Below are 17,518 nucleotides of genomic sequence, written 5' to 3' on the forward strand. Positions count from 1 at the left end.
ATACACCAGCAACTATGGTAATAAAAGTGCTGGCCCTCAATATATAGTATTTTTTGTGTAAAACTAAAATACTGTACAACACATTACAGGTTTACCCAACCTACAATAAAACAATTCAAGGGAAATTTTTTTATTCAAATTTGTAATTACCAAGTACCTGAAAATGAAAAAGCTTCTTGTTTCAAAATCTTTTGATTTTGCTAGCTTAATCATATTTATTATCAATATAATGAAGGAAAAGTAACACCTCAAATTAATGGACTTCTGTACTAATAATTATAATTTGCTATGGTACCATTTTTTAGAATGTGCTTATTGTTTTCCTATGCTACCATTTTAGTGGTTATACATTTATATACAAAGATCATAAAATGAATGTTAAGTGTAGAGTACAGGTTAATTTGGGATATCTGGAGAGTAAAACAAATGTTTGAAATTTTTTTTTTTTTTTTTCAGGTAAACAAACCAGAGCCTTTTATATTAGGAGTATCCTTCAACACAAGCTGGATCAGTTGTTTCATATTGGTAACAAGTTGGTTAACTTGTGGAAATTGGGGATGAGAGGGGGGTATCCCTCACTAACCCAACTTCTGGTTACAGGAACAGAGTGTGGCAGGTGAGGTGGGTACAACCTATTTAAAAGGCTCCGGTTTGTATAGCTAGTCAAAATATAAATTACTGTACTTTCAAAATCTGTCATTTATTCTTACAGGGGTAAAACCATAGCCTTTTAGATTAGGAAACTTACCCTTTGGAGCAGGGTAGCCTGTTTTTGTATAGAGTTAGATTCCATCTGGAAATGTTACACTCCTGATTGCACATGCAAGCAGATGTTATGACTACTGTAAGCTCCTATCAGTCTGGTGAAATGGTTGACCAAGGCAGTAGGTCCCTGGGCCAGAGAACCACAAAACAAGAGATGAACTTGAGTATATTTCAGGTTACCATGACATCCATTCTGGCAATTTCAGATTACCATGACATCTATTCTGGCAATTACCAAGTAATGGGTTCAGAAAAAGGCTCTATCATCTCCTCCCTCTCCCTTGTTAAAAGAGGACGGACAGGACTCACCTGTCTCATACAATTTCAGAGTGTACTTCGGTGTGAATGCTGCTCTTAATAGAGGAGAGTGTGGAAGGAGACGACATTTACACTTCCTGACTTATACCAGGCTTAGGTACAGGCAGTTCCCGGTTAATGGCGGGGGTTCTATTCCCCGCTGAGCGCCAATAACCAAAAAGTGGTCATTAGTCAGAACATCACAATAATTATGGTAATAAATGGCGTTATGAAATTGTAAGCACAGATGAACTGCTTGCCAACGCCAATAAATCACTTACCAGTGCCAAAAATCTGGTTAACAATGTCATTAGCCAAGCGTCATAAAACCGTAACGCCATTAACCAAAGCTGCCGATAAGCGGGGACTGCCTGTACTCGGATGAAATGTATTGTCCAATCAGGACCCAGTAAACTACACTTGTTGAGCAGCCACAGAAGTCCCAAGAAAAAAGTATTCACAGTCTATAGGATAACATCCCTCATGCAGAATGAAGTAAAGGTAGGCTGGCTATGCCAGACCTTGCCCTCATTACCTGAAACACCAAGAAGTTCTTCCAACAGGCAAAAGTTGAGTCATAGGTTCACTTGATAACCACATAAAGCCAGAAAGGGTGTTCCTGGACAACAACAACAACTTATGCGTACCTGTGTTAATGAAGTCTCCTACACTCCAGCCTCAAAGATTGTTTTCAGATATAACTTTACAGTAGGGATCGAGCACAGCAGCATTTCATCCTGGTCTCCACCAACAAAGGGAATGATCACAAAAGTCAAATTTCTCATCTGGAACCAACTTGTTCTTAGCCTTTGCCACAAACTTGGGTGTGAACAAGAGAAAGAGAACCCAACTTTTAAGAGTGCTAAATGAGTTAGGAGAGACCATGTAACTCCCCTATCCTCTTTGACAAGGGTAAAGTCAAAATAAATACAGTCTTCAGTGTCAGGTCTCGGCCCAAAAAACTTAGGGCTGATGAAGAAGATTGAGCTACAGGCGTAGCTCTCTTGGAATCTCTACACAGGAGAAGTGATAGAGATCTGCATACCATTCTACCTGCAGCCACAGATGAGCCATTAGGGTCATTCATAGGTTCGGAGTGATGAAAACTGTTAATTGCTCTTCAAAGACAACTAATTAAAAGGTGGAAATGCATACAGTACACACCAAGATTGTACAGGTATGTTGGGATACATCTTCCATCACTGCCCAAGGATCTGGAATTGGAGAGCAAAAGATCTGTTTAACCTAGTTACAAACAGATCTAGGAGAGGAGGACCCCATATCTTATGCAGCTTTTTTTCTACTAGAGGATGAACAGACCACTCTATACCCACCACCTGACCTTGCCAACTGAGCTAGTCCACTAGTACATCCCAGTCGCCCAAAATATACCTGACTGACAGTTTTACCGAGGGTAGAGCTGCCCACTTGTGGATCATCACAGCTAGGATGTCAGAGCACCTGAGACTTTGTTCCCCTTGTTTGCTGGTATAGGCCACTACAGTGTTGTTGCTTATCAACACCACAGTGATCTTTTATCTTATCTTGAAAAGAAAGCTGTGCTACCCATGCAGGCTCGATTCTTTTGCCTGCTACCCAAAGATGAATTTCCCTTTCAAGTAAGCCCTTCATGGATATGTTCGTCAGTTAACCACAACTGAAGATCTTCCCTCGCTTCCTGGTTCAATGGAACAAGATGAGAGGGAGAAGGTGAGCTAACCAAACCGTTTTGTTGCCACTGGAAAGATCAAAGATGACATCACACTTGAAGTACAAGTTTCGTAGGGATGATAAATGACAGACTAAGAATAAGATTGACAGAACTGTGCCAGTTGCTCCTGTTGAAAAGAGAAATTTGCTTGCTAATTCTTTGCACTTGATATGCTGGAGTCTGTGGGGAATGCCTTTATCTTGTCAGAGTCTAGAAGCATACCCAGATACTACTTCTGTTTTAAGGAATGAGGTAGGATTTCTTCCAATTTACTACACTACCAGCATTTTGCAAATTTCCTAAACCTGAGCCTTGTCTTGAATCAGACTTTGACATGACAAGGCTAGGATTAACCATTTGTCAAGGTACTGCACCTCCATAGACGAATACATTCTGAATTGGCCCAAGCTGAAACCAAATTGAACTCTTGTGAAAACTTGAGAAGCTGTTGACAGTCCAAAGCAGAATGCCTTGAACTAGAACATCTCTCCACATACAAAACACAGAAATTTCCGAGAATCCTGATGAATGGGCAACTGAAAGTACACATCTTGAAGATCTGTTGAAAGCATGACGTCTCCCTCTCTGAAAGAAGCTAACATGTAATGTAGAGTTTTCTCTTGAATGGAGTCTGTTCAACTCATTCAAGAAGGGCAGAATATAAAACTGGACTCAATAATGCTTTTTTTCCAGTTTATTATTGTAATAAACTACCTTTTTGCCCTTGTCCAAGTGACTGTAAAATTGTCTTCACTAACATGACTGAAAGTTACACGGTTCACTTCTGCATATCATACATGTATTTTGTATGCTATTCTATTCTCTTTTACAAAAAATTACCTGTTTGAACAATAGATAAAAGTTGCCACAAGACTTACATAGAATATATATCACATCCTTTAAGTAGTGCAAGAAGAGTTCCTTATGACTGCTTGTTTCTATGTACTGTACTGTAACACTGTTCTTGAATGCTCCACTGAGATGGGAAATGCCTCTGAAATTATTTCTTGCCTGTATTCCTGATTATATCTGTTTTATAATCAATGTACTCGGGGCTGCATGTACTGAACCTGGTCCTCTTAAAAACTTGGATTTGAAAAGTTATCTCTTTACTTTATTGCTTTGGCTAGAATAAAACAAGCATAGGCAGAAATGTTGGTAGGTTTTTTGTGCACTGTATTTAAACCCATTACTTATGTGTAGTAGGCGACCCAAAATGGGTCAGCAACCTTCATTTTCTGGATCTGGGTCCCGTGTCAGCCGGTGAAATAATCCATTCAGCACTTATTTCTAGGTAATTCTGTTGCTAGATACCAGAGAAAAGCTAAATGTAAAGCTGGGGTTACTACCCCCAGAGCGAGCTCCAAGAAATGGAGTCGTATATGGTAAAGGGTGAGATTGTCACAATCACGGGACCCTGCCCTATAAAGATTCCCAATGTCAAAAGTCCCAACGAGAGAGGTGCCGATACAAGCCCATGCACTACTCGCGGACTGTACACAAGGCAACACTAGTCGCATTCCATTTTAGCACGCGATTTTGTTCACACGTAATTTCGTTGTGATCCTTATTTTGTGCTCTATTTTGGCATTTTTATGGCATCCTCGCAAGGTTCTTCTTCAACAACTTGAGTACCAGTGTTTTATTGTTTTTAGGCGATTGAGGCTCCTTATTTTCCTTTAGTTTAATAATTAAAGGAATTTATAACGCCTGTCTCGATCTCCTCTCACAGCGTCTCTTGACCTCTCTTGGTCTTGGGTCGGCATGTTTGTTTTGTGTTATTTATTAGTATCCCTTTTGTTTGGGATATTTTCCCAATTAATGATTCCTAACTTTAGTGGGTTTGATTAATTTTATGTTTGTTCTGTACCCTTTACTATGAGAAGTGCTGTTTAGCGTTTAGGCTTGAGCTACCCCCTCGGGCCCCCTCATGGCCCATTCGAGTGATTTTTATTAGAAGTGATGTTTAGCATTTAGGCGACGAGCTACCCCCTCGGGCCCATTCGCTTTTTATCATGGCTTCATTACGAGAAGTGTTGTTTAGCGTTTAGGCTACGAGCTACCCCCTCGGGCCCATTCGCTTTTTATCATGGCTTCATTACGAGAAGTGATGTTTAGCGTTTAGGCTACGAACTACCCCCTCGGGCCCATTCGCTTATTATCTGGCTTCATTATGCCTTAATTTTGTCCCTCACTTCTCTTAGCCTTTGGGGATCTTATTTTCATTGGTACTGTTACGGTTTTTACTTTGTTTTTATAATTTTGTTTATTTTGTGAATTTTGTGTTCCCTTCCTGGTCAAGTGCTGTCTTGCTGTTTAGGCTACGTGGTTCCCCCTCGGGCCTATTCGCTTATTATTTTGGATTTATTTTGCCTTATTTTAGAACTCTCACTTCTCTAAGCTTATGGGAACATGATTTTCATTGGTACATTTAAGTTTTGACCTTGTGCTCGGATGCTTTTGAATTTTGTTAATTATTTTGGGTACTTTCATTTAACTGGAGGTTGGCCATTTCCCTTCACGTTCATGTCGTGTTGGGCCTGCCTATCCTCCTACATGTACCTTATAGAAAATTTTTGTTTTATTATGCATTATTTGAGTTATTAGTTAGCCTTTACCCCTCTCCTAGGCTTCCTTCCTTTGCATCGCCTCAGTTAGGTTAGCCTAGGGGTTGGCTATAGCACTTTTTCCCTTCGGGGAAAAATCGTTAAGGGAGGGGCGATCTTGATCTGTACGTATGAGTTTCATGTCTGTGATCTCGTTCTGTACATATGTGTTTTATGTCTGGTGCTTCCCTTTGTTTGGTTTTGGCTTGGATATATTGCCTACGTCCACCCTCTCCCTGTTTTGGCTTTTCACTTAGGCTAATGTTCCCAATAAGTTAAGCTGGAATAGCGAGGGTTTACCTGCGTAGCCTATCCTAGTTCAATCCTTCTTTGGATTGCTTACCAATGGTGACCGGGAGTGCTCTCCCCACTCCTGTTCACACTCCTTTTACCGACTATATATATATTATTTTGTGGTATCGAGAATCCCCTTCTCCCCTTTTATCCTTTGCTCTCTCTCTCTCCCTTGGTTTGTTTTCAAGGTTTGTTAACTTTCCAAGGCTTGAGAGCAATTTATCCTTATTTTTGTGCTGTAGCCTACATCCCCTCCTCTGCATTGATTGGTTGTCCCTCGGTGTGTCTGACCTTATTGGTTGGCACTCCACCTGGACCTGAGGTGACCGGGAGTGCTCTCCCCACTCCTGTTCACACTCCTTTTACCTTTCTTTGCTCTCCTGGCCGTAGAGGTTTTTGCCCTTCCTCTCTCCTTTTCTCTCGCTCTTGTCGCAACACAGCTCACATAGCGAGGGGATCTATGAGGATCTCTGGGCGCCTGGGGAGTGCTGTCCCACCCCTGGTCGCTTCTTTGGGTTACCAACCTCCTGGCCTATCCTTCCCCCTTCCTTTTACGTCGACCGTTTCCCTTCGTGGTGCTTCCTACATGTTCGCACCTCACTGTTGGGATCTCATACGAGGCCAGTTAGCGTTTTCCACCTAACTGTCTTCTGTTTTATTTACTTTCGGCGTTCCCCCTCCATTTTGCTACTACCTGTTCGGTGTTTCGTTATCTTGTTGGGCGCTCTCCTCACTTACTGCTCCGGCGATTTAGTGTTTAGCGGTCGGCGTTTATTCCACCCACCGCTATCACTTCGTTCAGGATATCCTCCTCCGGGGGTTTTCCTCTCTTGGCTCTGAGTGCGCCCACTTCCGAACAGTTCATAACCTTCCCACTGTGTTTGTATCCGTCACATATTGTTAAAGCATGGTCGCTCCGGAATGTTCCATTGACTCTGTTTTTATGTCTATGAGTTTTGTCCTGTTAGCCCGGTTTTCTCTCCAGTTTTCTCCGGGGGTTTTCCTGGTCTGACTAGGCTAAGTCGCTGCTACGGTACTCTGCTCCGGCATCCGTTCCAGCATGCCCACTTCTCATACGTTTTCAGCTGGTTTTGTCGAGTGCAGGAATGCTCCGCTATCCTGCAACAAGCCAGCGGTCACGGAGTCTATAGTTCCCATTCCGGTGCGCAGTCTGTTTTGGAGAATTTATAGTTTGGCACGGAAGGTTGTGAAGTACGCTATGCTCTCTCCGAGCAGACTTCTTGATGAACCCGTAGGTTTTATATACACCTGTCGGTTTCGTCTCCGCCAAACTCCGCCTCATGTGGCTTATTCTTGGCTCGGAAGGTTGTAAAGTACGCTATGCTCTCTCCGAGCAGGCTACTTGATGAATCCGTGAGGTTTTATTTACACCAGTCGGTTTTATCTCCGCCAAACGCCGCCTCATATGGCTTATTATTAGTCGTTTGGTACCCGGCAGGTTGCGTTATGCGCTATGCTCTCTCCGAGCAGGCTACCTGATGAATCCGTAGGTTTCATATACACTTGTCGGTTTTACCTCCGTCAAGCTCCGCCTCATGTGGCTTATTAATAGTCGCTCTTTCGATGTTTGGGCTCTCTCCGGCGAGATTCTCGGTGGATCGGTAGGTTTCATATCGCCTATCGATTTCCCTCCGCCAAACTCCATCTCCGGCGAGATTCTCGATAAATCGGTAGGTTTCATATACATCTATCGGTTTTTCCTTCGCCAAACTCCGTCTCATATGACTTATTAATAGTTGCTCCTCCGGTGTTTGGGGTCCTAATTTTCCCCCTCCTGGAGGCCGGGTAAGTCTCATAACTCTTCACTTCACACCCTTTAGTCCGGGGTCAGCAGCAAAATCGTAGAGTCGGGAAATTCCTATGTCCTTTCAGTGGGCATTTGTAATGTTCCTTTCCTTGGCGCCCAGTTCTCAATGTCAGTTGCTGAAGAAGTTGCTGCCCCTTTGTTTACCGGAGTCCAAGAGTTGACCTGGTCCTCTTAAAATAAGTTAGCTGTTTACGGAGAGTTTTCTGAAGACGTTGCGGCCTTCTGTCTCGTTCTCGAACCTGTGAACATCGTCCCGGAGCGATAAGTAGGTGCGAGAATAAGTGAGGCAAATCTTTTCCGCTTAGCTCGGAATTAGGTGAGGCAAACTTTTCCTTTAGGGGATTCGTTAGCTCCTCATCCCTTTTCGACGGTTCCTGGTCTACCGTCCCTAAGGTGAAATCAGTCAAAAAAGACCCTTTTTTAAACCAAGAAGACCCGCTCCGGGGCCCCCTCGAGGACGTCTCGGATCTCTAATCCGGTGCCGTCTACGAGTTTGGCCTCGTCTTCTGGAAAGGGACACGGCCCAAGCAAAGCAAGGCGGTTACCCCCTCCTTCCTTTGTTGAAGACTCTTTTACGGGTCTCCTTATAAGGAGCTCGATTTGAGGGTCATTGTCAACCTATCAAACTATCTATCTACCTCATGGTCCGTGCCTTCCCTTTCCCAGGAGCTTAAATCCCAAAGAGATTAATCTCAAGACTCATTGTCAATGGATCACCTGTAAAATCCTGCTCCGTTCCGGAATTCTATCGTTCCGGACACCTCCACCTCTTTTCCCCTCCGGTCTGGGGAACCTTTGGTGCCTAACCCTTTATGCTTCCCAGCATGAAGGCACCCTCCTATCGGGGGTGTGGGCACACGGAGGTTGGTGGAATTGCATTTCTTCCCTTCCGGCCTGGTATCCCCTTATCCGGGTTTTACCAGACTGTCAGAAGGAGCATGGTATCTATCTGGCAGGATCTCTAAGAGAGCCCTCATCTTCCCTAGGGGCTGGGCACATCGTCTCCGTTGAGAACTCTAACGGAGTGGCAGGCGGAGAATTCCAAGTTCACGCCAGCTATGGGGTCTTACCGTGCTCTCTTTGAGAGCCCTGCTTCCTACCCCTTGTGCTCGAATGTAGCCCCTTTTATCAACAGGCTTGTTTTTGAAAATAAACCGCTGACGCATTTCGGGAGACAGATATCACAGATACATTCACAATGAATCTTCTAACCCCGGACTACGCTTCTAATTTATTCAGCGTACAGCTCCCTTCGGAGTCAATTCCCGGAAGCTGAAACAGGGTCAAGTCAGGCTTGCCAGGCCCTGGAATTCTTTGATTTTAACAGAAACAATGTCTGTGGTATATAATGGTGGTTCATTGTTTGGGTCCTGATAAAATCTCTCTTGTCAGGTTTTCTGCAGGTCCCGCTTTATTTCATCAGTCCGGTTGGACAGCTGAAAACAATCGCCTTGAGCCGAAAAATCTTATGAACAGTTTCACCTGGAGAATTAATCTTTTCCCCAGGTGGGCGTTGTTACGGTCTGTCCGGGGCTACTAATGTTAATCAGAGCCTCCGTTCTTGTGGGTGTCTACCTTACGAGCGGAAACAATCTGATCTTGCCGGGCCCTATCCCAAGTCCGGCAAGAAGTTCATGTAGTTCAAGCGCCCCCCTGCTCAGGCGGTGGTGCAGGCTCTTCAGATTCCTGCCCCTGGACAGCCGTCAGCCTCTCACTCCCAGCCTCCACCTCGATGTGTGCGGGTTCAGCCAACACATCAGCCCCTTGTAACACCCCATGTGCCTCTGCCTCCCCCATGTGCCTCCGCCGGAGTTTTCTTTGCTTCATACGAAAACTCAAGGAAAGAATTTTCACTAGACATTCTGCCAGAGGCTCTGACCCTCGGGGTTATCATAGGAGCAGGAAGCATCCTGCTCCTCTCCGAGAAATTGGGAAGGCATACGCTTCAGGGAGACAATCAAGCCTCCTCCCTGTAGTATTTCTCATATGGGTGGGAGGCTGTACCATTTTCGGGGCCACTGGAACTTCAGTCTCTGGGCCCAGAGTATAGTTATCAAGACCCGGGGTGGAGCTGGACTGTTTGTCCCCCTCCCCCAATCAGGTTTAGTCAGCTTCCGGCCAGAGTTCTGGAGGACTTTGTGAATGGCCTGTCAGGCTTTTTCAGTCTGCCAAGGAAGTTCCCTTCCACTGGAAAATTTTTCCGGGCGTGTCCCGTTTATTTTCCTCATTCAATGCGGCAAGTCTCGGTTGCTTACAGTCTTGTGGGTTCGGATCCTACTGCTCCGTGGAGCCGTAACCACCTCTATAGACCTTTCCGACGCTTCCTTTCACATCTTGGTTGCAGAAAGGTTCTATCCCTTCTTGGGATTCAGACTCGGGGAGCAGGCGTACCCCTTCAGGTTCATGCCCTCCTCAATGCAGCCCCCAGAGTCTTTGCCAGTTTGAACAATACCGTAGTTCAACAGCTCCGGTATTAGAAGGTTATGCTAGCCGCATATCTAGTTGCCTGGCTCATTTGGGCACCCAGCGTCGGGAATTGCCTGAGGGTGCCGGTCATTATAATCGGTTTTCTAGAGTCTCTGGGCTTCTAAGTACACAGGAAGGAATCCCACCTGATTCCGGAGGGTAGCCTTCAGTAGTTGTGAATCCAGTGGAGGCGGAAAGAGATAGCAAGGGCGACCTAACATTTCATCAACACAAGCATACCTCTCGCCGTGCCCAAGAAAAGGTCTTGGGTTTCTCTCCAGTTTGCTTCAGTGACGGTTCTCCTTCTGAAGTCAAAGCTGGAGTTTATAATCGGGTATGGCGGAGTCAGGGACGTGTCTCCTGATTCCTCCTGTTTGAATAGTGGCCTCCGGCCTTGCACAACTGTCAAGTGCTTATCGAAGTCAGTTCCTCTCCAGCTTTCCCCTCCGGCCTCAGTATTCCACACCGTCACCTCTCTGGGCGGGTGGGGTGGATATTTTTTGGCCCCATGAAGTACATGGAACTTAGTCGGTCACGTTCCGGCAGTTCCATATTAACGCTTTGGAGGGCTGTGGCAGTCTTCCTGTCCTTGGGAAATTTCTTCCTCCCAAGAGGTTTCATTTTAGGCTGGTTCTGAACAAAACAGCAATAGTGCGCTGCGTAAACAAGTGGGTTGAACTTGAGTTGCTTCATTCAGGTTATGGTTCATTCTTCTCCATAACCAACAGACACAAGTGCCTCTGTCTGCCACCCTTCTCGTAGGGGTCCAAAAGGTCACTACTTTTTCCCTATCCAGGGCCTCCCCCCTGGTGTCGGAATAGTCCTTAGACGGAGCATCATTCAGGTAGTCTTGTGACCTTTTCCTGGACCTGAAGTAGGTCTGTTTGCAACCCAATTCAGCCACAAACTATCAAGCTGTCACGACTGGTATAAACTCAGCCTGCGTCAGCCCCCTCAAAGTTCTGATGCCCTGGCTTTGTGGTCTTTGTGAATCTTACAGTTTAGGAGGAAACTGGTATTGGTCCTGTTATTACTGTTTTCCTAAAATCAGTCAAGGGATCCTACTCTACTGCAGTATGGTTCTGCAGTTAAGTAACTAGCACTCTTCACATAGTTTTCGAAGCTACAGTAATGATGCGGCCGCATTGGCCCCGAGGAAAGTGTTTTGTTGGAACCAGACTCACAGGCTCTTAACTTTCATCCCTAAGGTCTGTGTTCATCTGAGACCAGTACTCAGTCCACATTCGGTTTCCTGGTCTTTGAGTAATGTATCGGAGTTAGCTTCGGTAACCAACAATCATCTTGTTCTTACCTTTCCTTGTTGGGGAAGACCCAAAATTTTTTATTCAGCTTAGCTTCTAGTGTTAGTTTTCCTGTACTGTCTGCCCTGTCCAATCAGTTTGGTTTGTCTGGTGGAACCAATCATTTTGGTTTCCCCTCATCAGGGGTAGTGTTGTGAATTCCTCACCCTAACTTTCTATCTACAGTTGAAGGTCCTCATTTTCGGTGGTCACCTTGGAAAGTACTCCCCTTTTACAAGGTCTGTTTCTGTGCCCAGTTTTCTCCTTACAGGCTTTTTTAGACAGGACCTCGCAATTTTGTCAGATCCTCTCTTTTTTAAAAAAAAAGGGGGGCTACTGTCATTGTGTCTGCTATTAGGCAGAAAGTATTTTCTTAATACAAGCCTATTCAGGTTCACTTCTAAAGCTCATGATCTTAGACGGTGACCACTTACATTATTTTCATTACATGAATTTAGAGGACCTTACTAATGTTCAGGGTAGAATTCTCCTAGTTTTTAAACGTCTCTATTTAAGTCTTTAATAGCATAAGAATGATGTTTATTTCTCTGTTATTATTTCACCGGCTGACACGGGACCCGATCCAGAAAAAGGATTTTGACAAAGGAAAAATCTATTTCTGGGGAGGGGCCCGTGTCACCCGGTGACCCACCCCTGTTTTTCATTCTCTCCCTCCCATGGTAAACATCATTCTAGTGGGGTGGGTGCTAACATGGAATGCGACTAGTGTTGCCTTGTGTACAGTCCGCGAGTAGTGCATGGGCTTGTATCGGCACCTCTCTCGTTGGGACTTTTGACATTGGGAATCTTTATAGGGCAGGGTCCGTGTTTTTGACAATCTCACCCTTTACCATATACGACTCCATTTCTTGGAGCTCGCTCTGGGGGTAGTAACCCCAGCTTTACATTTAGCTTTTCTCTGGTATCTAGCAACGGAATTACCTAGAAATAAGTGCTGAATGGATTATTTCACCGGGTGACACGGGCCCCTCCCCAGAAATAGATTTTTCCTTTGTCAAAATCCTTTTTCCATTTCCAAACTGAATTTTTTTTATAGGACCAATTTATTTAATTTACCAAAAATTTACATTTTCATTCTTTGGTTTGTGCTCTTAATATTCATGCCATGCAGGGGCCAATTCCAAATGATTTTCTTTGTAATATCTTAGGCAAGGTGAACCTATACTTGTGTACAGTAATGCAGTCATTGATATTTTATTTTTACTTTTGGTAATAGACCTGATGACTCTCTTTAAACCATCAGTAAAATGATGGTCCCCAGTCATCTCACATTAATTTATAGTTTAAGAATTTTCACATATGGAACATGGATTTTACTTACCTATAAGCTCTTTATTTCTCTGGTCTATGGCTAAATTACGAAGAGCTGTGGCCACTGCACAAACAACACGGTCTACTTCCATTCTGAGTAATTCTACTAATATAGGTAATCCTTTTTCTTTTCTGACTGAAGCTCTTACATCTATACTAGGCTGCCAGTAACATGCAGCTAAGTTTTGAAGTGCTCCAGCAGCAGCTTCTAGAGTTTCAGGATTACTGCAGTCTGACAGCAAAGATAAGTACGGTCCTACAACCTGTTAAAATATATCAAGAGTAACTTACAATGAAGTAGTATATAGTATAATATCAATTTAATTACTCAATTACAAACTGCTGTTACTAATAGTTTAACCAGACTGCTGACTGAATAAAAATTAACTCAAGCTAGTCCATAGGATTTTTTCTTATACACTAGTAACCTTGATTTTGATCATGTTTGACTTCAAACCCGAAATGCAAGAAAATTTGCATAACATAATAATAAAAGTCTGTGTTCTTGAACTTCAACCAAATGACTAGTCAAAATGTGTGAAGTGGTGCTGAAACAACAGTTTTCAATATAAACAGTCAATGCAAAAATCTCAACTTATGGAGAGCAACAGACCTCCAAAAATAACTCACTACTTCTGTGTAGGACACAAAATCTGAAGGATCCTAATCTAACCCAATTAAAGCAATTTCTTAATTTTAATCAGTTGATAAACTGAAAATCTTGAGGAATTTGACAAAATTTGAAGGATTTGTGTGGAAGACTTTTTCCTTAGTTGTTGGTTGAAATTATAACTAGTACCAAGTAAGTCAGGTTTTAATGATGATGATTTACTGCCTTCTCCAGCCATGGTCATGAAGACCATTCATCCAGTATCCAAGGGTGAAACAAATATAGCCATTTCAAAAGCAAAACACTTCTCAAAAGTACTAATTTTCAGTTTGAATGACATAATCCTACAGTGCCTTCAATCTTTTAAATTTTTGCTCTTAAGTTCATTATTTTATTACTATATGGATAATCAATGTCTTGTTTCAACAATTTCAACTTCCCTGCACATCCAGCACCATAACCTAACAAAAACGTTTATTGTTGAGGCAGTAGTGTCCTCTAATATTGTAATTTGACAACCTGGCATGTCTGTCATATGCAATTCTAATTTGTTAAACAAATATGCTTCACACCAGAAGATTGGCAGTATTAAAAGATGCTTAAAAAATATTAGCATTAATACTGAATTTCCCTATTCCAAGTCCTTACTGCCCCTGTTGTATTGCTTTTAGCCTTCTGATTTTCATCTAATGTATTAAGTTTGACTTCACCCAACTTTAATGTATACCTCATTTAAGAACAAACCCTTTGAGACGGCCTAATGAAAGTTTACAAATGCGACTCGCTGGTTTGGTTAACTACTTTATAGTAACAGCAACCCACAAAACAAGGGGACACAACTCTTATTACAGTATGGTGCATTTATGCATTTCCATCAGTTACAAATATGTACTCATTATCTGTTATTTACATGTATAGTTGCTACTGATTTTAAACACGAAGTTCATACATACTAACTAATGAGTAATTACACTTCAAATTTAATTTTCCCATTACTTTTCATGACTACTGTATAAATTACACAATTCTTGGAAACTACCAATAACAGTTTAATTAAATGAGATTACTATTACTAGATCAAAATTATTGCATATAAAAACTTTTAAACCAAAATTGTTTTAATCCATCATAGAACCATATTTTTCAATATCAGTTCCACATCTTACAAGTCTACATGTACTGCGAACTGCGATTAGCATGAACTTACCACCTCTGGCTGCCATAATAATTCCATATTTTTAGGGTTTATTTTTTGTTTGGCCCAGTTGAAGTGACCAGTGGTGGTTTCCTTTAGGGCACCTCCAACAGGATCTTTCTTCTTTCTACTTCCTCCAAAGCATCCTAAGTTATCACCTATCAAAGGTATAACAAAGATATCTAATGAAGAGCCTTGTTCGAAGCATGCTAAAATGTTAAAACAACATGCTTTCTTCCCAAGACTGTGGTTAAGCAGCACATGCATAAGACATATTTTTGATTGTTCATGCTATATTGTGTCTAAAAAAAAATATTTAGGTTGCATTACTAGCCATCCATTATTAACACACTTTATACATTCTTTAAAGACAATGCAACAATAAAATAAAAGAACAATATCAATAAAATAAAAGAACAATATATTTCACAACAGTCAAGGAAAATTACACATTCTCCTGTCTTTAATTCTGTAAGAACATTACCAAATATTTAGCTGATTTGATCAAAATTTCTGTATATATAATTTCCATAATATAAAATATTGCATCCTTCCATCTGACTTTGGGTAAAATCTATACTATACAGTATTTAAGAAAGGCTGGTTGTACTACTTGAGTTATGTCTTTTATGAAACATCCAAAAAGTGAGAGAATAGAGCAATAATCCAGTAGAAATATGGTACAAATCATACTTACATTATCCCAAAATCACCTAATTTAAAATTATTAAATTATACAACACCTAACACCCTGACAAATCCAAAAATAATAGTCACTATAGAGTCACTATAATTAATCTGTTATTACTAATTTTTATGCAATTTATGTTGATTTCATATCATTACTTATACATGAGACTATAAAATCATTCAACAAATCATGTGACTGGAAAAAAAATTGCATCAAATGCATGGTAATCTTCTAAAATTTAAATACTATAATGTCTATATGATATACAAGAGCAAATAATAATCTCATCACAGTATATTTATGCACACTACTTTAGGTCAATTTTTTTGTTTAAATAACAATGTACTGAAATATAGTCACATTAAATATCCCCATAAAAATTTCATAGCTTCTTCCAATGAAAAACAAAAGTAAATTTGAGTATAATTAGTTAACATAAAAGCAGTGCAAGCAATGTATAATTCACCATATCGCAATATCATTAGTAACAAACTGACTTCCTTAAAATTCCTAAATCTAGAATTAATGTTTCTCTCACTGGTAACTGTTAAAAGGGAATTAAAAATAGAACTTTAAATATACCTCTTTCAAAAGCTCTACAACAGAAAATTCCCTAATTTTTAGGAAAGGTAATGGATTATATCAGTCTCATAACTTTTGCTATTTCAGTTTAAAAAATCTCTATCACTCAGAGAACATCAACATATTATTACATTCATATAATAACAATCTCTAATGAAGCTATAATAGCAAGACTAGTAGTTATTAACAACACTTGAGAACATTTGCATTACTGCAGCTTTAATCACAACATTAATATTAGAACAATATAAACATAAGGACCACTGTGAAATAGCCAGTTGTTAGGGATGTGAATATCACTTAGGGAAAGAAGAAAGTTACAAGTAAAGAAGACAATGTAAGTAAGAAAAAAGGTTTCTAAAGTGACAGGCTAAAGCCCTGGGCAGTTGAATGAGATGGGATACAGGGGTAAAAACAAAACAGATGTGGACAACATCTGAACAAGGGTGGAAGTTATCATTAGGGGAAGGTACCACTGGAGACAACAACAATTCTAGAATATTGACACATTAAGCTACTAGCGTTAAATTACTTTACTTCATGATCAGCTAAAAAATTGAAAACTAATTCTCTACTAGACTCAGCCATCTTCCTAAATGCCATTCTAAAAATAACTGGCAATAGTAGCAACATCACTCTAGAAAGGCTACAAAATAAAAGTTCTAAATATTGCCATATGCAATGATACTTTCTCATGCAAAGTATAAAAATAATATCCTACACAGTATGTATCAACAACCACAAAAAATATTTTCTTCAACAATCAGCAATTTCTCTAATAAAGGGTGGCTTAGCACAAAACATAATAGACGTTAGTCATTGCCACAATTACTCTTAACTAATGAATCAAGAGTGAGACCCTTATGCAAAAGCTTTACATTTGCCACTCAAGATACCTACAGAGAAGCATCAACTGCAGTTTGTTTAGTCTTACACAAATCTTGGATGCACTTTCTTGCCTTCTGAGTGATGAAACCTTCCCATTCTAATAATTCTTCCACTCTACCTCTGTCAACACAAACTTTTTACTCTACCAACCTGACATCTGAACACCTCCATTTAACCAAACCACCTCAAAAACAGATCCATCCTTTGACCTATGCTAACATTTTATTTTTTTTTAACTACATTTCTCAAACTTTCACTCCTACGTACTCAACATAACAAAGCAAACAATTCATCTTGACATCTGCTTTTTTTCTCTCACTTGCATATAACATACTCCACTTCCATAATGGAGAATTCACTCAACATTTTTGTGCAGTACAACTTAACACTTCCATATAACTCATCTTGCCTTCTAAACCTTTACCAAGGACTGTGCTATCTTCTTGGCTAAAATTTTGTAACTATTATTCTCAGTCTTACTCCATCGATCACATCACTTTCTAAATAACTGTGAGAATCAACCACTTTCATTCCTAGCTTCCATATATGCTAAGTACCTTACTCTTGACAATCACTTTCAAATTTCTCATCATTCATATACTTTTAATCTTATACCAGTTTCTGTAGTTTTTATAACCTACCACCAAACAATACTGCATCATCGGTAAATAGCCACTCCCACTCCACTAGCCCTTTTCTTATACAAAAAATTTGCAAAAATATCTCTCATCTTTTCCCTTAACCTCTCATTACTCCATCAAATTTGTTTTAAACAACCAAGACATTTTCTTGATTCTGCTGAACAACCACATTTCATCTGTAAGTATGTATGGATCGTAAATGTAAAAGATGTGACTGAACAGCCAATATTTTATGAAGAGAAGTAATACAACTACTACTTCATAATAAGGCTGGATTAAAGAATATGTGATTTAAATAAAAACTTCATCCA

General features: G+C 40.9%; 1 protein-coding gene across 43 annotated transcripts in view; it reads right to left on the reverse strand.

The window, feature by feature from the left end:
* Positions 1-17,518, reverse strand: part of p120ctn (adherens junction protein p120) — a 312,485-nt gene that overhangs the window by 53,027 nt on the left and 241,940 nt on the right. For all 43 annotated transcript variants that reach the window (XM_067105321.1, XM_067105348.1, XM_067105329.1 and 40 more), the window contains 2 exons: positions 14,418-14,563; positions 12,611-12,863 (listed from right to left, as the gene is read on the reverse strand). In XM_067105321.1, the coding sequence (XP_066961422.1) occupies positions 12,611-12,863; positions 14,418-14,563 (399 nt within the window). The remainder of the gene's footprint in view (positions 1-12,610; positions 12,864-14,417; positions 14,564-17,518) is intronic.

This window comes from Macrobrachium rosenbergii, chromosome 6, assembly GCF_040412425.1.
Source record: "Macrobrachium rosenbergii isolate ZJJX-2024 chromosome 6, ASM4041242v1, whole genome shotgun sequence".
Classification (NCBI taxonomy): Eukaryota; Metazoa; Arthropoda; class Malacostraca; order Decapoda; family Palaemonidae; genus Macrobrachium; species Macrobrachium rosenbergii.